The sequence below is a fragment of the Oncorhynchus mykiss genome, chromosome 27 (assembly GCF_013265735.2).
Source record: "Oncorhynchus mykiss isolate Arlee chromosome 27, USDA_OmykA_1.1, whole genome shotgun sequence".
In the NCBI taxonomy this organism is placed as follows: domain Eukaryota; kingdom Metazoa; phylum Chordata; class Actinopteri; order Salmoniformes; family Salmonidae; genus Oncorhynchus; species Oncorhynchus mykiss.
The window spans coordinates 49,465,179-49,492,086 of NC_048591.1; the positions used below are offsets into that span (position 1 = coordinate 49,465,179).

Consider the following 26,908-nt stretch of genomic DNA (forward strand, 5'->3'; position numbering starts at 1 on the left):
AAGCTCTATTGTTGTCTCATCAGACCACATGACCTTCTCCCATTCCTCCTCTGGATCATCCAGATGGTCATTGGCATACTTCAGACGGGCCTGGACATGCGCTGGCTTGAGCAGGGTGACCTTGCGTGCGCTGCAGGATTTTAATCCATGACGGCATAGTGTGTTACTAATGGTCTGTCTGTCTGTCTGTCTGTCTGTCTGTCTGTCTGTCTGTCTGTCTGTCTGTCTGTTCTCCAATAAGTCTATGCCAGACAGTGTAACACCTCTACTACAGTACAGGAGGATCCTGTTAAAGACTGCCTTTATCACCTCATCAGCAGCACAGCCCTCTCAGCTGGAGACCCTGCCTGTCCCAAATGGCAACTTATTACCTATATAGTGCTGTGCATACAGTAGTTCCTTATGGACCCTAGTCAAAAGTAGTGCCCCATATAGGTAAATAGGGGGCAATTTGTGATGCTGCTGCTGATGGGAGGAGATTAGACGCTTAAGAGAGGAAATGGAAGTCAGAGAGAGGTAACCAGGGTTACAGCTTGACCGGGAAACGGAGGAGAAAACCACCAATAGGTCTGAGTCATGGAGAGAGAGAGAGAGAGAGAGAGAGAGAGAGAGAGAGAGAGAGAGAGAGAGAGAGAGAGAAAGAGAGAGAACAGAGAGAGAGAGAGAGAGAGAAGAGAGAGAACAGAGAGAGAGAGAGAGAGAGAACAGAGAGAGAGAGAGAACAGAGAGAGCGAGAACAGAGAGAGAGATAGAGAGAAGAGAGAGAGAAGAGAGAGAGAACAGAGAAAGAGAGAGAGAGATAGAGAGGGGGGGATGAGAAAACCTGACACCTTCAGCACAAAGGGAGACAAACACCTACCTGGAGGTGACAGCATTCCCTCCCCATATGCTCCCATAGACACAACCACGACAACATGAACAACAACGCCTATAAGAAATCCCACTATGCCCTCAGATGAACCATCAAACAAGCAAAGCTTCAATTCAGGATTAAGCTCTGACGGATGTGGCATTGACTATTACAGACTACAAAGGGAAACCCAGACGCGAGCTGCCCAGTGACGCAAGCCTACCAGACGAGCTAAATGCCTTATATGCTGGCTTCGAGGCAAGCAACACTGAAGCATGCACGAGAGCACCAGCTGTTTTGGATGACTGTGTGATAACGCTCTCTGTAGCCGATGTGAGCAAGACCTTTAAACAGGTCAACATTCACAAAACCGCAGGGCCAGAAGGATTAACAGGACATGTACTCAGAGCATGTGCGGACCAGCTGTCAAGTGTCTTCACTGACATTTTCAACCTCTCCCTGACCAAGTCTGTAACACCTACATGTTTTAAGCAAACCACCATAGTCCCTGTGCCCAAGGAAGTGAAGATAACCTTCCTAAATCCTTACCGCCATGTAGCACTCACGTCTGTTGCCATGAAGTGCTTTGAAAGGCTGGTTATGGCTCACATCAACAGCATCCTCCTGGATACCCTAGACCCACTCCAATTCGCATACCGCCTCAGCAGGTTCACAGATGACAGAATCTCAATCGCACTCCACACTGCCCTTTCCCACCTGCACAAAAGGAACAGCTATGTGAAAATGCTGTTCGTTGACTACAGCTCAGTGTTCGACACCATAGTGCCCACGAAGTTCATCACTAAGCTAAAGACCCTGGGACTAAACACCTCCCTCTGCAACTGGATTCTGGACTTCCTGACGGGCCGCCCCCAGGTGGTAAGGGTAGACAACAACACATCTGCCACGCTGATCCTCAACACTGGAGCCCCTCAGGGGTGTGTACTTAGTCCCATCCTGTACTCCCTGTTCACCCACGACTACGTGGCCAAACACGACTCCAAAACCATCAATAAGTTTGTTGATGACAGTGTGGTGCCAGGACAACAACCCCTCCCTCAATGTGAGCAAGACAAAGGAGCTGATTGTGGACTACAGGAAAAGGCGGGGCCTGTAGGGGTTGTTCTATCTATCAGCTAACATGTCAAATTTAAATTCTGGCAGAAAACCTAAAATGACTAACAACAATGAGAAATGGTTTGATAGAGAATGTAAAACTTAACAGAAACTGAGAAGACTATCCAACCAAAAACACACGAGAACCAGAAAACCTGAGCCTTCACTGTGGTGAATCACTAAAACAATACAGAAATACACTACGGAAAATGAGGGAACAGCATGACAGAAAACAGCTCAATGTGATTGAAGATTCCATTGAATCAAATCACTTCTGGGAAAAGTGGAACACACTAAACAAACAACAGCACAAAGAGCCATCTTTCCAAAATGGAGACGTATGGAAAACCACTCCCCCAACCTTTTTCAGCCATATAACAAAGAGCAAACAGCAAAAACATTCACATGATAAATTACAAAACTTAGAATCAGCTATTAATGTGCCAGTGGATGAGCACATGAGACGTGGCTTTTAAAAAAGGTTTATTTATTTATTTCACCTTTATTTAACCAGGTATTTATATATATAACCCTTTATTTAACCAGGTATTTATATATATAACCCTAACCCTTTATTTAACCAGGTATTTATATATATAACCCTAACCCTTTATTTAACCAGGCATTTATATATATAACCCTAACCCTTTATTTAACCAGGTAGGCCAGTTTAGAACAAGATCTCATTTACAACTGCAACATGGCCAAGATAAAGCAAAGCAGTGCGACAAAAACAAAAACACATGGAATAACCAAACATACAGTCAATAACACAATAGAAAAATCTATGTACAGTGTGTGCAAATGTAGAAGATTAGGGAGGTAAGGCAATAAATAGGCAATAGAGGTGAAATAATTACAATTTATCATTAACACGAGTGATAGATGTGCAGATGATGATGTGCAAGTAGCGATACTGGGGTGCAAAAGAGCAAGAAGATAAATAACAATATGGGGATGAGGTAGTTGGATGTTATTACAGCTATTTACAGATGGGCTGTGTACAGGTACAGTAATCGGCAAGCTGCTCTGACAGCTGATGCTTAAAGTTAGAGAGGGAGGTATGGGTCTCCAGATTCAGAGATTTTTTGCTATTCGTTCTAGTCATTGGCAGCAGAGAACTGGAAGGAAAGGCGACCAAAGGAAGTGTTGGCTTTGGGGATGACCAGTGCAATATACCTGCTGGAGCTCGCGCTACGGGTGGGTGTTGCTATGGTGACCAGTGAGCTGAGATAAGGCAGGCCTTTACAGAGAAAATACTTGTAGATAACCTGGAGCCAGTGGGTTTGGCAACGAATATGTAGTGAGGGCCAGCCAACGAGAGCACACAGGTTGCAGTGGTGGGTAGTATATGGGGCTTTGGTGACAAAACGAATGGCACTGTGATAGACTACATCCAGTTTACTGTTGGAGGCTATTTTGTAAATAACATCGCCGAAGTTGAGGATCGGTAGGATAGTCAGTTTTACAATGGTATGTTTGGCAGCATGAGTGAAGGATGCTTTGTTGTGAAATAGGAAGCCAATTCTAGATTTAATGTTGGATTGGAGATGGTTAATGTGAGTCTGGAAGGAGAGTTTACAGTCTAACCAGATACCTAGGTATTTGGAGTTGTCCACATATTCTAAGTCAGAACCGTCCAGAGTAGTGATGCTAATCGGGTGGGCAGGAGGGTGCGGGCAGCAATCATTTGAAGAGCATGCACTTAGTTTTACTAGCATTTAGAAGCAGTTGGAGGCCACGGAAGGAGTGTTGTATGGCATTGAAGCTCGTTTGAAGAGCTCGTTTGTTAACACAGTGTCCAAAGAAGGGCCAGATGTATACAGCCACGCTCAAGGTCCTAAACAATATCATAACCGCTATCGATAAAAGACAGTACTGTGCAGCCGTCTTCATAATTTTGCACGCACAATTTTTCAGTTTTTGATTTGTTAAAAAAGTTTGAAATATCCAATAAATGTCGTTCCACTTCATGATTGTGTCCCACTTGTTGTTGATTCTTCACAAAAAAATACAGTTTTATATCTTTATGTTTGAATCCTGAAATGTGACAAAAGGTCGCAAAGTTCAAGGGGGCCGAATACTTTCGCAAGGCACTGTAAAATTGGCATAAAACACACACATTTCTTCCCAAAGGGCCGTGAGGTGAGGCAGGGACGCAGCATAAACCCCACCCTCTTCAACATATATATCACAGAATTGGCGAGGGCACTAGAATAGTCTGCAGCAACCACCCTCATCCTGCTAGAATGTGAGGTCAAATGTCTACTGTTCGCTGATGATCTGGTGCTTCTGTCCCCGACCAAGCAGGGCCTACAGCAGCATCTAGATCTTCTGCACAGATTCTGCTAGACCTGGGCCCCGACAGTAAATCTCAGTAAGACTAAAATAATGGTGTTCCAAACAAGGTCTAGTCACCAGGACAACAAATACAAATTATAGAAACTGTTGCCCTAATTAATTAATTAGGGCCGATTTCAAGTTTTCATAACAATCGGAAATCGGTATTTTTGGGCGCCGACTTGCTGATAAAAAATATATATAGAAATATATTTTTTTTACCTTTATTTAACTAGGCAAGTCAGTTAAGAACACATTCTTATTTTCAATGACGGCCTAGGAACGGTGGGTTAACTGCCTTGTTCAGGGGCAGAACGACAGATTTTCACCTTGTCAATCTTGCAACCTTACAGTTAACTAGTCCAACGCAAAAAAGACCTGCCTCTCTCTCGTTGCACTCCACAAGGAGACTGTTACGCGAATGCAGTAAGCCAAGGTAAGTTGCTAGCTAGCATGAAACTTATCTTATAACAAACAATCAATCATATACACTAGTTAACTACACATGATTGATGATATTACTAGATATTATCTAGCATGTCCTGCGTTGCATATAATCTGACTGAGAATACAAGTATCTGACTGAGCTGTGGTAGGCAGAAGCAGGCGCGTAAAAATTCATTCAAACAGCACTTTCGTGCATTTTGCCAGCAGCTCTTCGTTGTCGGTCAAGCATTGCGCTGTTTATGACTTCAAGCCTATCAACTCCCGAGATGAGGCTGGTGTAACCGAAGTGAAATGGCTAGCTAGTTAGCGCGCGCTAACTCGAGGGACGGAAGCTATACTGTTACACTGGCAATACTACAGTGCCTAGAAGAACATCCAATAGTCAAAGGTTAATGAAATACAAATGGTACAGAGGGAAATAGTCCTATAATTCCGATAATAACTACAACCTAAAACTTCTTACCTGGGAATATTGAAGACTCATGTTAAAAGGAACCACCAGCTTTCATATGTTCTCATGTTCTGAGCAAGGAACTGAAACGTTAGCTTTCTTACATGGCACATATTGCACTTTTACTTTTCTCCAACACTTTGTTTTTGCATTATTTAAACCAAATGTAACATGTTTCATTATTTATTTGAGGCAAATTGATTTTATTGATGTATTATATTAAGTTAAAATAAGTGTTCATTCAGTATTGTTGTAATTGTCATTATTACAACAACAACAACAAAAAATAAATCGTTATCGGCTTTTTTGGTCCTCCAATAATCGGTATCGGCGTTGAAAAATCATAATCGGTCGACCTCTAATTGAGGCCCAACCAAATCATGTGAAAACAAAAAGATAACTATTTGACACACTGTAACCAAAAAACAGAGCACATTGGAACACTATCTGTCCCTAAACAGAGAGTACACAGAGTACCTGCCCACTGTGACTGGCCCAAAGGTAAGAAAAACCTTGACTATGTACAGATGTAGTGTGCATAGCCCTGCTATTGAGAGAGGTCGCCATGATCTGGGCGCCCAGGTGTCATCCATTTTCCTTATTATCCCCTGTGTATTTATACCTGTGTTCTCTGTCTGTTTGTTGCCAGTTCGTCTTGTTCGTTCCATACCATTCTAACCAGCGTGTTCCTGTCAGCTCCTTTCGTTTCCCAGCCTCTCTTTTCTCGTCCACCTCTGCCTGTCCTGACCCTGTACCCGCCCACCTGACCTCTCTGCCTGACCCTGAGCCTGCTGTCCTGAACATTTTCCTTACCCTGGATTTTCGACCCCTGCCTTGACCTGTCTTTGCCTGCCCCTGTTGCCACAATAAACATTGTTACTGCGACAGTCTGCATCTGGATCTTACCTTGATGCCTGATAGCCATAGGCAGATGTGCACACTGCCCACAAAATGAGGTGGAAACTGAACTGCACTGCCAAATGTATGACCACATTAGAGACACATATTTCCCTCAGATCACACAGACCCACGAAAAAAATTGAAAACAAATCAAACATTGATGACCTCCCATATCTGTTAGGTGAAATACTGGAGTGTACCATCACCGCAGCAAGATGTGTGGTCCGTTGCCATGAGAAAAGGGAAACCAGTGAAGCACAAACACCATTTTAAATACACCCTATATTTATTTTGTTAATTTAATTTTTCTTTCATACTTCAACTACTTGCATCATTGTTACAACGCTGTACATAGCCAATAATATAACATTTCAAATGTTTATATTCTTTGAAAATAAATGTGAGTGTAATGTTTACTAATGCTTCCCTTGTTTATTTCCCATTTGTTGATTGTCTATTCCATTTGCTTTGGCAATGTAAACATGCATTTCCCATACAACTAAAGCCCTTTGAATTAAATTTAATTGAGAGGGGGAGAGAGAGAGAGATAGGGGGGAGGAGAAACAGGGGAAGAGAGAGACAGAGAGAGCGGGGAGAGAGAGAGATAGGGGGGAGGAGAAACAGGGGAAGAGAGAGATAGAGAGAGAGAGGGGGAAGAAAGAGAGAAAGAGAGAGAGGGGGAAGAGAGAGAGAGAAAGAGAGAGAGGGAGAAGAGAGAGAGAGAAATAGAGAAAGAGGGGAGAAAGAAAGAGAGGGGGAGAAGAGAGAGAAAGAGAGAAAGAGAGAGAGGAGAAAGAGGGGGGGATTGTTATGGTCGGTCCACCATTTGCGAAGTGAAACTTGGTCAAAATAAACTTTTGATTTCACCTAATTAAAACATTCTATCATAAAGAGAGCACATGTTGAACTTCATAAAAAACATCTGGTCCCCATCTCATGAGGTTAAATAAAACAATTACTATAGTGTTATAGTGCCTATTAAAGTAACAGGGTTGACTGTAACAGGGTTGTGGATGTAATCTTAAATCAGCCATAAATCCCCAAGAGGAATGGCAGCTTGTTGTCTATATTATAGAGCACTTCATTTAATGTAACAAGCTTTTAAAATGCAATGTTGTTGCAACATTTTTACTTAAAATATCAAAGGGACGCAAAAAGCAGTTCCTGCCAAGGCAGCAGCTACTCTTCCTGGGGTATATTAAGGATCCCCATTAGTTCCTAACAAGGCAGCAGCTACTCTTCCTGGGGTTTATTATGGATCCCCATTAGTTCCTAACAAGGCAGCAGCTACTCTTCCTGGGGTATATTAAGGATCCCCATTAGTTCCTAACAAGGCAGCAGCTACTCTTCCTGGGGTTTATTATGGATCCCCATTAGTTCCTGCCAAGGCAGCAGCTACTCTTCCTGGGGTCTATTAAGGATCCCCATTAGTTCCTGTCAAGGCAGCAGCTACTCTTCCTGGGGTTTATTATGGATCCCCATTAGTTCCTGTCAAGGCAGCAGCTACTCTTCCTGGGGTCTATTAAGGATCCCCATTAGTTCCTAACAAACCAGCAGCTACTCTTCCTGGGGTTTATTATGGATCCCCATTAGTTCCTAACAAACCAGCAGCTACTCTTCCTGGGGTTTATTATGGATCCCCATTAGTTCCTAACAAGGCAGCAGCTACTCTTCCTGGGGTCTATTAAGGATCCCCATTAGTTCCTGTCAAGGCAGCAGCTACTCTTCCTGGGGTTTATTATGGATCCCCATTAGTTCCTGTCAAGGCAGCAGCTACTCTTCCTGGGGTCTATTAAGGATCCCCATTAGTTCCTATCAAGGCAGCAGCTACTCTTCCTGGGGTTTATTATGGATCCCCATTAGTTCCTGCCAAACCAGCAGCTACTCTTCCTGGGGTTTATTATGGATCCCCATTAGTTCCTGCCAAGGCATCAGCTACTCTTCCTGGGGTTTATTATGGATCCCCATTAGTTCCTGCCAAGGCAGCAGCTACTCTTCCTGGGGTTTATTATGGATCCCCATTAGTTCCTGCCAAGGCATCAGCTACTCTTCCTGGGGTTTATCATGGATCCCCATTAGTTCCTGCCAAGGCAGCAGCTACTCTTCCTGGGGTTTATTATGGATCCCCATTAGTTCCTGCCAAGGCAGCAGCTACTCTTCATGGGGTTTATTATGGATCCCCATTAGTTCCTATCAAGGCAGCAGCTACTCTTCAATGGGTTTATTATGGATCCCCATTAGTTCCTGCCAAGGCAGCAGCTACTCTTCCTGGGGTTTATTATGGACCCCCACTAGTTCCTGCCAAGGCAGCAGCTACTCTTCCTGGGGTCTATTAAGGATCCCAATTAGTTCCCGTCAAGGCAGCAGCTACTCTTCCTGGGGTTTATTATGGATCCTTATTAGTTCCTGCCAAGGCAGCAGCTACTATTCCTGGGGTTTATTATGGATCCCCATTAGCTGCTGCCAAACCAGCAGCTACTCTTCCTGGGGTTTATTATGGATCCCCATTAGTTCCTGCCAAGGCAGAAGATACTCTTCCTGGGGTTTATTATGGATCCCCATTAGTTCCTGCCAAGACAGCAGCTACTCTTCCTGGGGTTTATTATGGCTCCCCATTAGTTCCTGCCAAAGCAGCAGCTACTCTTCCTGGGGTTTATTATGGATCCCCATTAGTTCCTGCCAAGGCAGCAGCTACTCTTCCTGGGGTTTATTATGGATCCTCATTAGTTCCTGCCAAGGCAGCAGCTACTCTTCCTGGGGTTTATTATGGATCCCCATTAGTTCCTGCCAAGGCAGCAGATACTCTTCCTGGGGTTTATTATAGATCCCCATTAGTTCCTGTCAATGCAGCAGATACTCTTCCTGGGGTTTATTATGGATCCCCATTCGTTCCTGTCAAGACAGCAGCTACTCTTCCTGGGGTTTATTATGGATCCCCATTAGTTCCTGCCAAGGCAGCAGATACTCTTCCTGGGGTTTATTATGGATCCCCATTAGTTCCTGCCGAGGCAGCAGCTATTCTTCCTGGGGTTTATTATGGATCCCCATTAGTTCCTGCCAAGGCAGAAGATACTCTTCCTGGGGTTTATTATGGATCCCCATTAGTTCCTGCCAAGGCAGCAGCTAATCTTCCTGGGGTTTATTATGGATCCCCATTAGTTCCTGCCAAGGCAGCAGCTACTCTTCCTGGGGTTTATTATGGATCCCCATTAGTTCCTGCCAAGGCAGCAGCTACTCTTCCTGGGGTGTATTATGGATCCCCATTAGTTCCTGCCAAGGCAGCAGCTACTCTTCCTGGGGTTTATTATGGATCCCCATTTGTTCCTGCCAAGGCAGCAGCTACTCTTCCTGGGGTTTATTATGGATCCCCATTAGTTCCTGCCAAGGCAGCAGCTACTCTTCCTGGGGTTTATTATGGATCCTCATTAGTTCCTGCCAAGGCAGCAGCTACTCTTCCTGGGGTTTATTATGGATCCTCATTAGTTCCTGCCAAGGCAGCAGCTACTCTTCGTGGGGTTTATTATGGATCCCCATTCGTTCCTGTCAAGGCAGCAGCTACTCTTCCTGGGGTTTATTATGGATCCCCATTCGTTCCTGCCAAGGCAGCAGCTACTCTTCCTGGGGTTTATTATGGATCCCCATTAGTTCCTGCCAAGGCAGCAGCTACTCTTCCTGGGGTTTATTATGGATCCCCATTCGTTCCTGTCAAGGCAGCAGCTACTCTTCCTGGGGTTTATTATGGATCCCCATTAGTTCCTGCCAAGGCAGCAGCTACTCTTCCTGGGGTTTATTATGGATCCCCATTCGTTCCTGTCAAGGAAGCAGCTACTCTTCCTGGGGTTTAATATGGATCCCCATTAGTTTCTGTCAAGGCAGCAGCTACTCTTCCTGGGGTTTATTATGGATCCACATTAGTTCCTGTCAAGGCAGCAGCTACTCTTCCTGGGGTTTATTATGGATCCCCATTAGTTCCTATCAAGGCAGCAGCTACTCTTCCTGGGGTTTATTATGGATCCCCATTAGTTCCTGTCAAGGCAGCAGCTACTCTTCCTGGGATTTATTATGGATCCCCATTAGTTGCTGTCAAGGCAGCAGCTACTCTTCCTGGGGTTTATTATGGATCCCCATTAGTTCCTATCAAGGCAGCAGCTACTCTTCCTGGGGTTTATTATGGATCCCCATTAGTTCCTGTCAAGGCAGCAGCTACTCTTCCTGGGATTTATTATGGATCCCCATTAGTTGCTGTCAAGGCAGCAGCTACTCTTCCTGGGGTTTATTATGGATCGCCATTAGTTCCTGCAAAGGAAGCAGCTACTCTTCCTGGGGTTTATTATGGATCCCCATTAGTTCCTGCCAAGGCAGCAGCTACGCTTCCTGGGGTTTATTATGGATCCCCATTAGTTCCTGCCTTATTCTAAAAGGATTTTTTTTTAAATCCTTGTCAATCTACACACAATAAATACCCCATAATGACGAAGCAAAAACTGTTTTTTGGAACATTTAGCTAATTTATTACAAATAAAGAAAAAAATCACATTTACATAAATATTCAGACCCTTTACTCAATACTTGCTTAATAAAGCACATTTGGGAGTAATTACAGCATTGATTCATCTTGGGTATGATGCTAGAAGCTTGGCACACCTGTATTTGGAGAGTTTCTCCCATTCTTCTCTGCAGATCCTCTCAAGCTCTGTCAGGTTGGATGGGGATCGTCGCTGCACAGCTATTCTCAGGGTCTCGCCAGAGATGTTTGATCAGGTTCAAGTCCATGATATGGCTGGGCCACTCAAGGACATTCAGAGACTTGTCCCAAAGCCACTCCTGCGTTGTCTTGGCTGTGTGCTTAGGGTCGTTGTCCTGTTGGAAGGTGAACCTTTGCTCCAGTTTGAGGTCATGGGTGCTCTGGAGTAGGTTTTCATGAAGGATCTCTCTGTACTTTGCTCTGTTCATCTTTCCCTCGATCCTGACTAGTCTCCCAGTCCCTACTGCTGAAAAACATCCCCACAGCCTGATGCTGCCACCACCATGTTTCACCGTAGGGATGGTTCCAGGTTTCCTCCAGATGGGACACTTGGTATTCACGCTAAAGAGTTCAATCTTTGATTCATCAGACCAGATAATCTTGTTTCTCATGGTCTGAGAGTCTTTAGGTGCCTTTGGGCAAAGTCCAAGAGGGCTGTCATGTGCCTTTTACTGAGGACTGGCTTCGGCGGGCAACTCTACCATAAAGGCCTGATTGGGGGAGTGCTGCAGAGATGGTTGTCCTTCTGGAAGGTTCTCCCATCTCTACAGAGGAACTCTAGAGCTCTGTCAGAGTGACCATGAGGTTATTGGTCACCTCCCTGACGAAGGCCCTTCTCCCCCGATTGCTCAGTTTGGCCGGGCGGCCAGCTCTTTGAAGAGTCTTGGTGAAGAGTCAAATTTCTTCCATTTAAGAATGATGGAGGCTATTGTGTTCTTGGAGACCTTCAACGCTGCAGAAATTTCCCCAGATCTGTGCCTCGACACAATCCTGTCTCGGAGCTCTACGGACAATTCCTTTAACCTAATGGCTTGTTTTTTTGCTCTGACATGCACTGTCAATTGTGGGACTTTAGATAAGACAGGTGTGTGCCTTTCCAAATCATGTCCAATCAATTGAATTTACCACAGGTGGACTCAAATCAAGTTGTAGGAACATCTCAAGGATGATCAATGGAAACAGGACCTGATCACATGAGCTCATTTTCAAGTCTCATAGCAAAGGGGCTGAATACTTATCTAAATAAGATATTTCTGGTTTTAATTTTTAATAAATTTGCAGAAATGTCTAAAAACCTGTTTTCTCCTTGTCATTATGGGTAAACCTGTTTTCGCCTTGTCATCGATAATGTTTAAAGCTGCACTGAAGTTTAACAAAAAAGCTCCTACGATCTTTTTATCATCAATTTCTCTCAGCCAATCATCAGTCATTTGTGACCAATTTTAGGAAACTAGGTGTATGTCGCGGGTCACAGGAGAACCGTTTGAATGTAAACTGTTATTTTTGGGCAGAAATGCGTATGTTATCATGTGTGTGTATGCATGTGTCTGTGCCTATGTTTGTGTTGCTTCACAGTCCCCGCTGTTCCACAAGGTGTATTTTTATCTGTTTTTTGGCAGACATGGCTTCTCGAACATGTGAACTTTCATTTGCCTTAATATCAAACTTGTTTGCCATCTTTAAATACAAATACAATTGTTAAATTACGAGCTTAGTTGTTTTAGCCACGTAAAAATAGAGCAACCTTCCCACTAGCCATGATTGGCTAAGATAATGAGTGGCCTGGACATGCCGAGAGATGAGTTTGGATTGGTCAGCCATATAGCACGCGTCTGTCTATTTGAGCTGGTCAGTATGTCTAGGTAATCCTGTCCAACATGGCTTTTTAAAAATGTATTGTGTAGTAAAATTGCATAAACCTAACGTCAAGTTAAAGTGTACTGTTAGCTAGCTAACGTTAGCTGGCTGGCTCGCTAGCTAACGTTATGTGCATGTTCTCCACTTTCTGGAGGACCGAGTTTTGAAATCAGTGGAATTAGAGATTGATTGCTAAGGAGATGGAGAAAACACCTGTCGATACAGGTAAGACAGTCTAGCTAGCTACATTTTCAGATATTAAAAATTTCTAATTTTGACAGGAAGTAGTTTCATTTCAAGTTAAAGTATAATCTAGATAATGTTAGCTGGCTGGCTCGCTAGCTAACGTTATGTGTATGATCTTATTCTTCGTATCTCAGACACATTTGCTTGACTAGTTATAGCCATAGAACCCGGTTGGTTAGCTACCTGCAGATTCATGCAGGGTAGTAACGTCATGAGTTGAGATTATGGATCATTGTTTAGCTAGCTAGCAGGACACCACTCATCTAAAGTTATTTCAACTCCAGAACACAGGACACCACTCATCTAAAGTTATTTCAACTCCAGAACACAGGACACCACTAATCTAAGGTTATTTCAACTCCAGACCACAGGACACCACTAATCTAAGGTTTGTTCCACTCCAGGCCACAGGACACCACTCATCTAAAGTTCTTTCAACTCTAGAACACAGGACACCACTAATCTAAAGTTATTTCCACTCCAGACCACAGGACACCACTAATCTAAGGTTTGTTCCACTCCAGGCCACAGGACACCACTCATCTAAGGTTCTTTCAACTCTAGAACACAGGACACCATTAATCTAAGGTTATTTCAACTCCAGAACACAGGACACCACTCATCTAAGCTTCTTTCAACTCCAGAACACAGGACACCACTAATCTAAGGTTTGTTCAACTCCAAAACACAGGACACCACTCATCTAAGGTTCTTTCAACTCTAGTACACAGGACACCACTAATCTAAGGTTTGTTCCACTCCAGAACACAGGACAGTGAAAGAGAAGAAGTCAGGCCATGATGAAAAAAACAGCCCCTGTAACTTTGAGAACAACTAATATTTCTTTATTGCCTCCATCAATCTAGTTGTCTAGCTGTCCCATTGATTCTGTGATTACTGGTGTAATATGTTGTAGGATTTTGAATGTCACTACAGGAAGTAGAGAAAGGAATCAATACAAGGTCAGCTGAACCCGTCTGCTCCTACAGACAGAGGCTGTATCCACAATGGCACACTGTTCCCAGAGCCCTATCAGAGCCATAGGGCTCTGGTCAACAGTAGTGCACTATATAGGGAATAGGATACAATTTGAGACACACACACAGACAGGCTCCTGGTGACTCTGGGGGAAGAGAGGAGCATCAAAGTAGATTGGTCCTATGCTGCATCAAGACGCAGACTATGGGTTCACTGTCTGGGGTCCAGTCAAGTCAGTCAGAAAGAACAACAGTTTCCATTGATGGCCAGACGATCACATCTTTTCTCCTCGGATAGTAATTCTGCTGTCTTGGCCTTTTGCTGTTTGGGAATGGTGGCAAGGGATCACACTTTGAAAAAGTTGTATCCGTTTTAAACAGATATCGAACAGTCCGATTCATCCCAACACAACACAAAGGTGTCCAATGTTGCAGCCTATACAACTAAACAACATCGGAAACTATCAGAAAACAAATCTATGTCACTCTTTGAAACAATCAATGTACATGTCTGAGACCCATTAAATCTATGTCATTCTTTGAAATGTGAATAAGCTCTCCTGCCACTGTGTCTTTAATCCTATTGTTTGTCTGTAGTGCTATTATGTATTCAAAGATGTACACCGCAACGTATTCCCTTCTGTTAGTCAGTCAATACAAAAGCTTTCCAAAAGAAGCCTGAGGCGCTGTGTCCCGCGTCTGCTCCTCCCGCTGCTACGGCATAGAATCAGGAATCAGCTCTGTCTATCTGGGCAGACTAGCTGACAAAACACGTTATGAATGCGTCAGAATGGCACCCTATTCCCTTCATAGTGCACGACTTGAGCCCTACGTCCCTACGAGAGAGGTAAAAAGAGAGGAAGGGGAAGTGAGGGGACGGCTGGGTAACAGGTCTAAACGGTCTAAACGCACTGCATCTCAGCGCTAGAGGCGTCACTACAGACCCTGGTTCGTTTCCAGGTTGTATCACTACCGGCCATGATTGGGAGTCCCATAGCGGGGTGCACATTTGGCCCAGTGTCGTCCTGGTTAGGGTTTGGCCCAGGGTAAGCCATTGATGTAAATACAAGTTGTTCTTAACTGACTTGCCTAGTTAAATAAAGGTTCAATCAAATTCATAATGTTGTTGATGATCCCTGGGTTACTGTATATAGTCTACTCAGTGGTTATGTGTTGTTGATCCCTGGGCTACTGTATATAGTCTACTCAGTGGTTATGTGTTGATGATCCCTGGGTTACTGTATATAGTCTACTCAGTGGTTATGTGTTGATGATCCCTGGGTTACTGTATATAGTCTACTCAGTGGTTATGTGTTGTTGATGATCCCTGGGTTACTGTATATAGTCTACTCAGTGGTTATGTGTTGATGATCCCTGGGTTACTGTATATAGTCTACTCAGTGGTTATGTGTTGATGATCCCTGGGTTACTGTATATAGTCTACTCAGTGGTTATGTGTTGTTTCCTTCCGCATGATGCTGGAAGACCAAAGCGAAAGTAATATGAAGTTTTGGACAAACAAGTGATGCTTCTTGATAATCAGTGTTTATTCTCCAAAAAAACGAATGACTTGCAGGAACACGTGTTTGTTGGGGGGGAATTTGAATTAGTTTGACATTTGACAATGTTAAACCAACAGGACCAAATGAAAATAGAAACGTAACAAGTGACAGACTATAGCTCAGAACGATGTCTGAAGAGAGAGGGAGAGAGAGAAACCCTCCTCGTTCCGGTCTCGTTGGAGGACTTACCGATATTGACCTCGTCGTCCGTCTCTGCGTCTCCTATACACTCAAACTGGAACTCCTGGAGGGACTGAGAGAACTTCTGGACCGCAGTAGACAGATCTGGAGGCAGAGAGGGTATGTGTCATAGAGATATTCAAAGATATGGAGGCAGAGAGGGTATGTGTCATAGAGATATTCAAAGATCTGGAGGAACCAGAGAGGGTATGTGTCATAGAGATATTCAAAGATCTGGAGGAACCAGAGAGGGTATGTGTCATAGAGATATACACAGATCTGGAGGAAGCAGAGAGGGTATGTGTCATAGAGATATACACAGATCTGGAGGAGGCAGAGAGGGTATGTGTCATAGAGATATACACAGATCTGGGGGAGGCAGAGAGGGTATGTGTCATAGAGATATACACAGATCTGGGGGAGGCAGAGAGGGTATGTGTCAGTCATGATAGTTACTGTTGGACAGAGGTAATAGGTGGGGATGTGTAATCTCTCCTTAGCTGAAATGTCTCCTCTATCATCGCCCCAATTGCTAGCTTTTCGATGGCGCAACTGTATAAGAACGTTTCAGGAGGGTGGTCACGTGCTTGGGAGACAGAGGTCCCAGGTAAGAACGTTTCAGGAGGGTGGTCACGTGCTTGGGACGCAGAGGTCCGGGGTAAGAACGTTTCAGGAGGGTGGTCACATGCTTGGGAGACAGAGGTCCCAGGTAAGAACGTTTCAGGAGGGTGGTCACGTGCTTGGGAGACAGAGGTCCTGGGTAAGAACGTTTCAGGAGGGTGGTCACGTGCTTGGGAGGTCCGGGGTAAGAACATTTCAGGAGGGTGGTCACGTGCTTGGGAGGTCCGGGGTAAGAACGTTTCAGGAGGGTGGTCACATGCTTGGGAGGTCCGGGGTAAAAACTTTTCAGGAGGGTGGTCACGTGCTTGGGAGGCAGAGGTCCGGGGTAAGAACGTTTCAGGAGGGTGGTCACATGCTTGGGAGGCAGAGGTCCGGGGTAAGAACGTTTCAGGAGGGTGGTCACGTGCTTGGGAGGTCAGGGTAAGAACGTTTCAGGAGGGTGGTCACGTGCTTGGGAGGTCCGGGTTCTAGTCTCGGTGTGAGCTATAGAGGGTGGCAGTGCTACGGCTAAGCGAGCAGGGTGACGTATATAGTATACCATTATACCATGTACAGTATACCATTATACCATGTATATAGAACAGCATTTTTCTGAAACCAGCTAGAATCAAATCAAATCATATGTATTTATATAGCCCTTCGTAGATCAGCTGATATTTTTTATTTTATTTATTTATTTTACCTTTATTTAACCAGGTAGGCAAGTTGAGAACAAGTTCTCATTTACAATTGCGACCTGGCCAAGATAAAGCAAAGCAGTTCGACAGATACAACGACACAGAGTTACACATGGAGTAAAAGAAACATACAGTCAATAATACAGTATAAACAAGTCTATATACAATGTGAGCAAATGAGGTGAGAAGGGAGGTAAAGGCAAAAAAGGCCATGGTGGCAAGGTAAATACAATATAGCAAGTAAAACACTGGAATGGTAGTTTTGCAATGGAAGAATGTGCAAAGTAGAAATAAAAATAATGGGGTGCAAAGGAGCAAAATAAATCAATAAATTAAATACAGTTGGGAAAGAGGTAGTTGTTTGGGCTAAATTATAGGTGGGCTATGTACAGGTGCAGTAATCTGTGAGCTGCTCTGACAGTTGATGCTTAAAGCTAGTGAGGGAGATAAGCGTTTCCAGTTTCAGAGATTTTTGTAGTTCGTTCCAGTCATTGGCAGCAGAGAACTGGAAAGAGAGGCGGCCAAAGAAAGAATTGGTTTTGGGGGTGACTAGAGAGATATACCTGCTGGAGCGTGTGCTACAGGTGGGAGATGCTATGGTGACCAGCGAGCTGAGATAAGGGGGGACTTTACCTAGCAGGGTCTTGTAGATGACATGGAGCCAGTGGGTTTGGCGACGAGTATGAAGCGAGGGCCAGCCAACGAGAGCGTACAGGTCGCAATGGTGGGTAGTATATGGGGCTTTGGTGACAAAACGGATTGCACTGTGATAGACTGCATCCAATTTGTTGAGCAGGGTATTGGAGGCTATTTTGTAAATGACATCGCCAAAGTCGAGGATTGGTAGGATGGTCAGTTTTACAAGGGTATGTTTGGCAGCATGAGCGAAGGATGCTTTGTTGCGAAATAGGAAGCCAATTCTAGATTTAACTTTGGATTGGAGATGTTTGATATGGGTCTGGAAGGAGAGTTTACAGTCTAACCAGACACCTAAGTATTTGTAGTTGTCCACGTATTCTAAGTCAGAGCCGTTCAGAGTAGTGATGTTGGTAGGTGCAGGTAGCGATCGGTTGAAGAGCATGCATTTAGTTTTACTTGTATTTAAGAGCAATTGGAGGCCACGGAAGGAGAGTTGTATGGCATTGAAGCTTGCCTGGAGGGTTGTTAACACAGTGTCCAAAGAAGGGCCGGAAGTATACAGAATGGTGTCGTCTGCGTAGAGGTGGATCAGAGACTCACCAGCAGCGAGAGCGACCTCATTGATGTATACAGAGAAGAGAGTCGGTCCAAGAATTGAACCCTGTGGCACCCCCATAGAGACTGCCAGAGGTCCGGACAACAGACCCTCCGATTTGACACACTGAACTCTATCAGAGAAGTAGTTGGTGAACCAGGCGAGGCAATCGTTTGAGAAACCAAGGCTGTTGAGTCTGCCGTTGAGGATGTGGTGATTGACAGAGTCGAAAGCCTTGGCCAGATCAATGAATACGGCTGCACAGTAGTGTTTCTTATCGATGGCGGTTAAGATATCGTTTAGGACCTTGAGCGTGGCTGAGGTGCACCCATTACCAGCTCTGAAACCAGATTGCATAGCAGAGAAGGTATGGTGAGATTCGAAATGGTCGGTAATCTGTTTGTTGACTTGGCTTTCGAAGACCTTAGAAAGGCATGGTAGGATAGATATAGGTCTGTAGCAGTTTGGGTCAAGAGTGTCCCCCCCCTTTGAAGAGGGGGATGACCGCAGCTGCTTTCCAATCTTTGGGAATCTCAGACGACACAAAAGAGAGGTTGAACAGGCTAGTAATAGGGGTGGCAACAATTTCGGCAGATCATTTTAGAAAGAAAGGGTCCAGATTGTCTAGCCCGGCTGATTTGTAGGGGTCCAGATTTTGCAGCTCTTTCAGAACATCAGCTGAATAGATTTGGGAGAAGGAGAAATGGGGAAGGCTTGGGCGAGTTGCTGTTGGGGGTGCAGTGCTGTTGACAGGGGTAGGAGTAGCCAGGTGGAAAGCATGGCCAGCAGTAGAAAAATGCTTATTGAAATGTTCAATTATGGTGGATTTATCAGTGGTGACAGTGTTTCCTATCTTCAGTGCAGTGGGCAGCTGGGAGGAGGTGTTCTTATTCTCCATGGACTTTACAGTGTCCCAGAACTTTTTTGAGTTAGTGTTGCAAGAAGCAAATTTCTGCTTGAAAAAGCTAGCCTTAGCTTTTCTAACTGCCTGTGTATAATGGTTTCTAGCTTCCCTGAACAGCTGCATATCACGGGGGCTGTTCGATGCTAATGCAGAACGCCATAGGATGTTTTTGTGTTGGTTAAGGGCAGTCAGGTCTGGGGAGAACCAAGGGTTATATCTGTTCCTGGTTCTAAATTTCTTGAATGGGGCATGTTTATTTAAGATGGTTAGGAAGGCATTTAAAAAAAATATCCAGGCATCCTCTACTGACGGGATGAGGTCAATATCCTTCCAGGATACCCCGGCCAGGTCGATTAGAAAGGCCTGCTCGCTGAAGTGTTTCAGGGAGCGTTTTACAGTGATGAGAGGAGGTCGTTTGACCGCTGACCCATTACGGATGCAGGCAATGAGGCAGTGATCGCTGAGATCTTGGTTGAAGACAGCAGAGGTGTATTTAGAGGGGAAGTTGGTTAGGATGATATCTATGAGGGTGCCCGTGTTTAAGGCTTTGGGGAGGTACCTGGTAGGTTCATTGATAATTTGTGTGAGATTGAGGGCATCAAGTTTAGATTGTAGGATGGCTGGGGTGTTAAGCATGTTCCAGTTTAGGTCGCCTAGCAGCACGAGCTCTGAAGATAGATGGGGGACAATCAGTTCACATATGGTGTCCAGAGCACAGCTGGGGGCAGAGGGTGGTCTATAGCAGGCGGCAACGGTGAGAGACTTGTTTTTAGAGAGGTGGATTTTTAAAAGTAGAAGTTCAAATTGTTTGGGTACAGACCTGGATAGTAGGACAGAACTCTGCAGGCTATCTTTGCAGTAGATTGCAACACCGCCCCCTTTGGCAGTTCTATCTTGTCTGAAAATGTTGTAGTTTGGAATTAAAATGTCTGAATTTTTGGTGGTCTTCCTAAGCCAGGATTCAGACACAGCTAGAACATCTGGGTTGGCAGAGTGTGCTAAAGCAATGAATAAAACAAACTTAGGGAGGAGGCTTCTAATGTTAACATACATGAAACCAAGGCTATTACGGTTACAGAAGTTATCAAAAGAGATCGCCTGGGGAATAGGAGTGGAGCTAGGCACTGCAGGGCCTGGATTCACCTTTACATCACCAGAGGAACAGAGGAGGAGTAGGACAAGGGTACGGCTAAAAGCAATGAGAATTGGTCGTCTAGAACGTCTGGAACAGAGAGTAAAAGGAGGTTTCTGGGGGCGATAAAATAGCATCAAGGTATAATGTACAGACAGTAGGTTAGGTGTAACAGGCTAGTCTTTTACAAACGGTCGTTCTTGCTGTTATATACAGTAGGTTAGGTGTAACAGGCTAGTCTTTTACAAACGGTGGTACTATTATATACAGTAGGTTAGGTGTAACAGGCTAGTCTTTTACAAACGGTGGTACTATTATATACAGTAGGTTAGGTGTAACAGGCTAGTCTTTTACAAACGGTCGTTCTTGCTATTATATAAAGTAGGTTAGGTGAAACAGGCTAGTCTTTTACAAACGGTGGTACTATTATATACAGTAGGTTAGGTGTAACAGGCTAGTCTTTTACAAACGGTGGTGCTATTATATACAGTAGGTTAGGTGTAACAGGCTAGTCTTTTACAAACGGTGGTACTATTATATACAGTAGGTTAGGTGTAACAGGCTAGTCTTTTACAAACGGTGGTGCTATTATATACAGTAGGTTAGGTGTAACAGGCTAGTCTTTTACAAACGGTGGTGCTATTATATACAGTAGGTTAGGTGTAACAGGCTAGTCTTTTACAAACGGTGGTACTATTATATACAGTAGGTTACGTGTAACAGGCTAGTCTTTTACAAACGGTGGTGCTATTATATACAGTAGGTTAGGTGTAACAGGCTAGTCTTTTACAAACGGTCGTTCTTGCTATTATATACAGTAGGTTAGGTGTAACAGGCTAGTCTTTTCCAAACGGTGGTACTATTATATACAGTAGGTTAGGTGTAACAGGCTAGTCTTTTCCAAACGGTGGTACTATTATATACAGTAGGTTAGGTGTAACAGGCTAGTCTGTGTCAAATGAGCCATACAGATATAATTCAAAGCAACATGGAGGTTTCAGCGCTGAGAGCATGATAATCATCAGTAGTAATTATATATTTCCCGACCTCTCTCAATTATCTTTATCCTAGTCAGCGGAAGGTGAGCGTTGGTCTCGGATATGAAAGAAAACAGGTATTTAACCCTCTTCAATCAGAGACGCTGCTCAGTGTGTGGTGTGTATGGTGTGTGGTGTGTGTGTGTGTGGATGGTGTGTGGTGTGTGTGTATGGTGTGTGTGTGCGTGTGTGGAATGTCTATTGAGTTGCAAGTGAACTATTTGTATGCATTATTTAAAAGGAGATTGCAGTTCCTTACTTAGAGTATAACAACTGTCACTCCTGAACATTACTCTGTTATTACTTTATCCCACATCAAGGTCAAGCCATCGTGCTAAACACACATTTTCTACTGACAAATATGACACATCTATTGTTCTCTCTCTCCTTCTCTCTCTCCTCCCTCTCTCAATCACTTCTCTCTCTCCTTCTCTCTCTCCTCCCTCTCTCAATCACTTCTCTCTGTCCTACTCTCTCTCTTTCTCTCCCCTTCTCCTCTTTCTCTCTCTGTCCTACTCTCTCTCCCCCTCCCTCTCTCTTCATCCCTCTCTCTCTCTTTCTTTTTCTCTCTCTCTTTCTTTGAGGTATGTGGGATAACTGCACACATTAAAGAGAAAATGTTGAAACTGAAATTGCTGAACTTCTGATGTTCCTGAGAACATGATGGGGAACTATTGAGGGAAAGTGTTGTGTTGTTGAACAAACTGCTGTTGTATAATTGATATGTCTCTGAGCTTAATACCAATCATAATTACATTTTTTGAAGGCTTTGATGAAAACATTCCTAGTTAGCTTTAGATACAGTGACAATATAATTTGACAGTATATCCCAAATCAACTAGAGGGCTCATATTCCACTTCAGTGAGTCGTTCATGTTATCAATCAACTAGAGGGCTCATATTCCACTTCAGTGAGTCGTTCATGTTATCAATCAACTAGAGGGCTCATATTCCACTTCAGTGAGTCGTTCATGTTATCAATTCACAGCAGGATATGCTCGTTCTGCTATCCAATCTGTGCCAATTAATTAATTTAAGAAAATAAATGACATTCCATTCACTGTGGCTTCCATTCATTTCAAAAACATTTGTTTACACTGGCTGTTAATTGACTCCCTCTGCTTTCAGATTATACAGGCTCCCTCTGCTTTCAGTTTATACAGGCTCCCTCTGCTTTCAGATTATACAGGCTCCCTCTGCTATCAGATTATACAGGCTCCCTCTGCTATCAGATTATACAGGCTCCCTCTGCTATCAGATTATACAGGCTCCCTCTGCTATCAGATTATACAGGCTCCCTCTGCTATCAGATTATACAGGCTCCCTCTGCTATCAGATTATACAGGCTCCCTCTGCTTTCAGTTTATACAGGCTCCCTCTGCTATCAGATTATACAGGCTCCCTCTGCTTTCAGTTTATACAGGCTCCCTTCTGCTTTCAGTTTATAAATGCTCCCTTCTGCTTTGAGTTTATACAGGCTCCCTCTGCTATCAGATTATACAGGCTCCTTCTGCTTTCAGTTTATACAGGCTCCTTCTGCTATCAGATTATACAGGCTCCTTCTGCTTTCAGATTATACAGGCTCCCTCTGCTATCAGATTATACAGGCTCCCTCTGCTTTCAGTTTATACAGGCTCCCTCTGCTTTCAGTTTATACAGGCTCCCTCTGCTTTCAGTTTATACAGGCTCCCTTCTGCTTTCAGTTTATACATGCTCCCTTCTGCTTTGAGTTTATACAGGCTCCCTCTGCTATCAGATTATACAGGCTCCCTCTGCTATCAGATTATACAGGCTCCCTCTGCTATCAGATTATACAGGCTCCCTCTGCTTTCAGTTTATACAGGCTCCCTCTGCTATCAGATTATACAGGCTCCCTCTGCTTTCAGTTTATACAGGCTCCCTTCTGCTTTCAGTTTATACATGCTCCCTTCTGCTTTGAGTTTATACAGGCTCCCTCTGCTATCAGATTATACAGGCTCCCTTCTGCTTTCAGTTTATACATGCTCCCTTCTGCTTTCAGTTTATACAGGCTCCTTCTGCTTTCAGTTTATACAGGCTCCTTCTGCTTTCAGTTTATACAGGCTCCCTCTGCTTTCAGTTTATACATGCTCCCTTCTGCTTTGAGTTTATACAGGCTCCCTCTGCTATCAGATTATACAGGCTCCTTCTGCTTTCAGTTTATACAGGCTCCCTCTGCTATCAGATTATACAGGCTCCCTTCTGCTTTGAGTTTATACAGGCTCCCTCTGCTATCAGATTATACAGGCTCCTTCTGCTTTCAGTTTATACAGGCTCCCTCTGCTTTCAGTTTATACAGGCTCCTTCTGCTTTCAGTTTATACAGGCTCCTTCTGCTTTCAGTTTATACAGGCTCCTTCTGCTTTCAGTTTATACATATCATCCAACTTGTGCTGTAGCTCAAACAGAACAGACTTGTCCTCCTCTGAGAGACTTTCAACAGGCTTTTGAACAAGAGAGGTGTGATGTTTGTAATTACACTTTCTTCATCAGCGCTCCTGGTCTTGGCAACAATACTCCCATATTTTCTTAAATATTTTCCAACCTCATATTTAAAAAGCTCCCAGTTATTACTGTATGAATTGTCATTTATAGCTTTGTTCCAAAAGTGTGTAATTACATTGTTTATCTCCATATTGACCAACATGTTTTAATATAGAGTGATTAAGCTTCCAGTTGGATGCTCTGCCAAGGCCATTATCAGAGATAAAAAGTTTAATGTCAATATAAATAGCGCTATGATCAGGGAGTGGCCAGGATGTTAACAGAAATACCCTGTTTATCAAAACATTTAGACACCAGCCAACTATGGTGATTGTCTGGCGCCGCATTACTCCATGTGAAATACTTGTCATTAGGAAACTTTACTCTCCAAATATCTAGAATATCAAACCTTTCCATGAACTGCCTCAAACTTACATTCATAGAAGTGGACTGTCCCGGAGGCCATTTATCAATTAAATTATTCTGAAAAATCTAAAAATCCCTACTACAAGTAAAGCATTAGGGAGCTTGGTTAGCCTACTATAAGTAAAGCATTAGGGAACTTATTAGCCTACTATAAGTAAAGCATTAGGGAACTTGGTTAGCCTACTATAAGTAAAACATTAGGGAACTTATTAGCCTACTATAAGTAAAGCATTAGGGAACTTGGTTAGCCTACTATAAGTAAAGCATTAGGGAACTTGGTTAGCCTACTATAAGTAAAGCATTAGGGAACTTATTAGCCTACTATAAGTAAAGCATTAGGGAACTTATTAGCCTACTATAAGTAAAGCATTAGGGAACTTGGTTAGCCTACTATAAGTAAACCATTAGGGAACTTATTAGCCTACTATAAGTAAAGCATTAGGGAACTTGGTTAGCCTACTATAAGTAAACCATTAGGGAGCTTGGTTAGCCTACTATAAGTAAAGCATTAGGGAACTTGGTTAGCCTACTATAAGTAAAGCATTAGGGAGCTTGGTTAGCCTACTATAAGTAAAGCATTAGGGAGCTTGGTTAGCCTACTATAAGTAAAGCATTAGGGAACTTGGTTAGCCTACTATAAGTAAAACATTAGGGAACTTGGTTAGCCTACTATAAGTAAAGCATTAGGGAACTTGGTTAGCCTACTATAATTAAAGCATTAGGGAACTTGGTTAGCCTACTATAATTAAAGCATTAGGGAACTTGGTTAGCCTACTATAAGTAAACCATTAGGGAACTTATTAGCCTACTATAAGTAAACCATTAGGGAACTTATTAGCCTACTATAAGTAAACCATTAGGGAACTTATTAGCCTACTATAAGTAAACCATTAGGGAACTTGGTTAGCCTACTATAAGTAAACCATTAGGGAACTTATTAGCCTACAATAAGTAAACCATTAGGGAACTTATTAGCCTACTATAAGTAAAGCATTAGGGAGCTTGGTTAGCCTACTATAAGTAAAGCATTAGGGAACTTGGTTAGCCTACTATAAGTAAAGCATTAGGGAACTTGGTTAGCCTACTATAAGTAAAGCATTAGGGAACTTGGTTAGCCTACTATAAGTAAAGCATTAGGGAACTTGGTTATCCTACTATAAGTAAAGCATTAGGGAACTTGGTTAGCCTACTATAAGTAAAGCATTAGGGAACTTGGTTAGCCTACTATAAGTAAAGCATTAGGGAACTTGGTTAGCCAATGGAGAATACGCTTTTCCAAAGATTCAAGTAAGTGATAATTTTCAAGTTTGGAATTGTTTCCATAAATATTGGTAACAATAATAATGATGATGTAACAGTTGACAAACAAGATTTAAAAAAAATGTGACCAGAAGGGTCACAGTCGGAGTGCAACATGATTGGTTAGTGGAAACTCCAGCAGAGTGTTCTGAACCATGAGAGACACATACATCATTACCCCACTGAGATCTCCAGAAGTTCACGTTGGTAGAAACTGAATGAGACTCTTGGAAAAAACATCAATCTGTTTAAAGCCGTTTGGCAAATAAAAATAAGGCTTTGCGCTTTACGTTACGTCTTAACCCCCTAGCATTGAGTGAAACTATAGACAACGACAAAGTGGAATATAGAACAGAATGTACTACGAGATAAACAACAATCGCAAATCGAGTAAATCTGAAAAGAAACCAGCGCTGCACACAATATAGATATAAATGATTGAAACAACAAAGAGCTTGCTCAATGCCTATACTGCAGGTAAACATATCAGAAGTGAGAGAACAAATCAAATAGTAAATATCCATTTCTCCAGTAGTCCTGTGCAGTTAGAACGAAGGTGAAATCACCTTAAGAGCCGGGAGTGGGATCTGCCCACATCAGAGGTAGCTATCTAGGTAGCCTATGTTGACCACCAGGCACAGCTAATGACAGTCCTCAAGAAGGAAGGTTTATTTTGGATCCGTTGATGAAAGCGAGTCCTCCACTGAAGTAAGCAGCTTCCCCTCTTTTCCTACTTTTTCCACAACTGGCCACAGTTTCTCTCTCCTTTCTCTGTCTGCTTTCGAGAGGTCTTCAGCAAACCGCAGGTTGTTGTCACGTAGGAAAGTAGATTTCTCTGTCTGCTTTCGAGAGGTCTTCAGCAAACCGCAGGTTGTTGTCAAGTAGGAAAGTAGATTTCTCTGTCTGCTTTCCAAGTAGCATCCCTGGAGATCCGTGATGTGAACTGAGGAACGATACCTCTGGGCTTGGAGTCACCCTGACTTCTCGTGCCCGAGGCGATGTACAGTGTTTGCAAGCTTAGCCTTCTCCTCAGTTAGGATAGCTTGGCAGACTTTGATGGTCTCTTGCCGCACGTTCTCCCCATCTGCCTCGGGAACTCCATACAGTCTCAGATTCCATAACTTTAGAGTTCTGAGATTCTTCTTTGGCACAAGTCCATCTTTCCCTCCTCTATTTGCGACACGCGATGTGGGCGACCTTCTTCTTAACATCCTTGATTTCCATGTATGCAAAGTCAACTGTTTTTTTTTTTTTTTTTTCAAAATCCTCGATTTCATTGCCTTGTCGCCGACCATTTTCTCTATGACGTCAGACCGGTGCATTGATGAACCTGGAAAGAGTGGCGATAACATGATTATTGGCAGCGCCATCTGGGCCCAGTTCAAACATGCCTTTCTTGGAAGCTCCTAACTGAGGAGAAGGAAAATCCTCGTCTGACACGGCCAAGTGTTAGAGAGTCTGTCAGACCAGAATAGTTGTGGCAGTTGTCAATCAAAGCGTTTGGCTCCTGTGTGACGACATTCGATGAGCATTGCAGGCTGAGGAGGTAGTAGTAATAAGATGTATCTTTCTGTCAGCGCGCTGTCACGCCTTAAATCATCAACAACCTGGTGTTTTTAGCAAGCT

At 43.5% G+C, this 26,908-nt stretch overlaps 1 protein-coding gene across 4 annotated transcripts in view; it reads right to left on the bottom strand.

The window, feature by feature from the left end:
* Positions 1 to 26,908, bottom strand: part of LOC110515989 (rho GTPase-activating protein 42) — a 224,508-nt gene that overhangs the window by 182,164 nt on the left and 15,436 nt on the right. For all 4 annotated transcript variants that reach the window (XM_036965193.1, XM_036965192.1, XM_036965191.1 and 1 more), the window contains exon 2: positions 15,461 to 15,556. In XM_036965193.1, the coding sequence (XP_036821088.1) occupies positions 15,461 to 15,556 (96 nt within the window). The remainder of the gene's footprint in view (positions 1 to 15,460; positions 15,557 to 26,908) is intronic.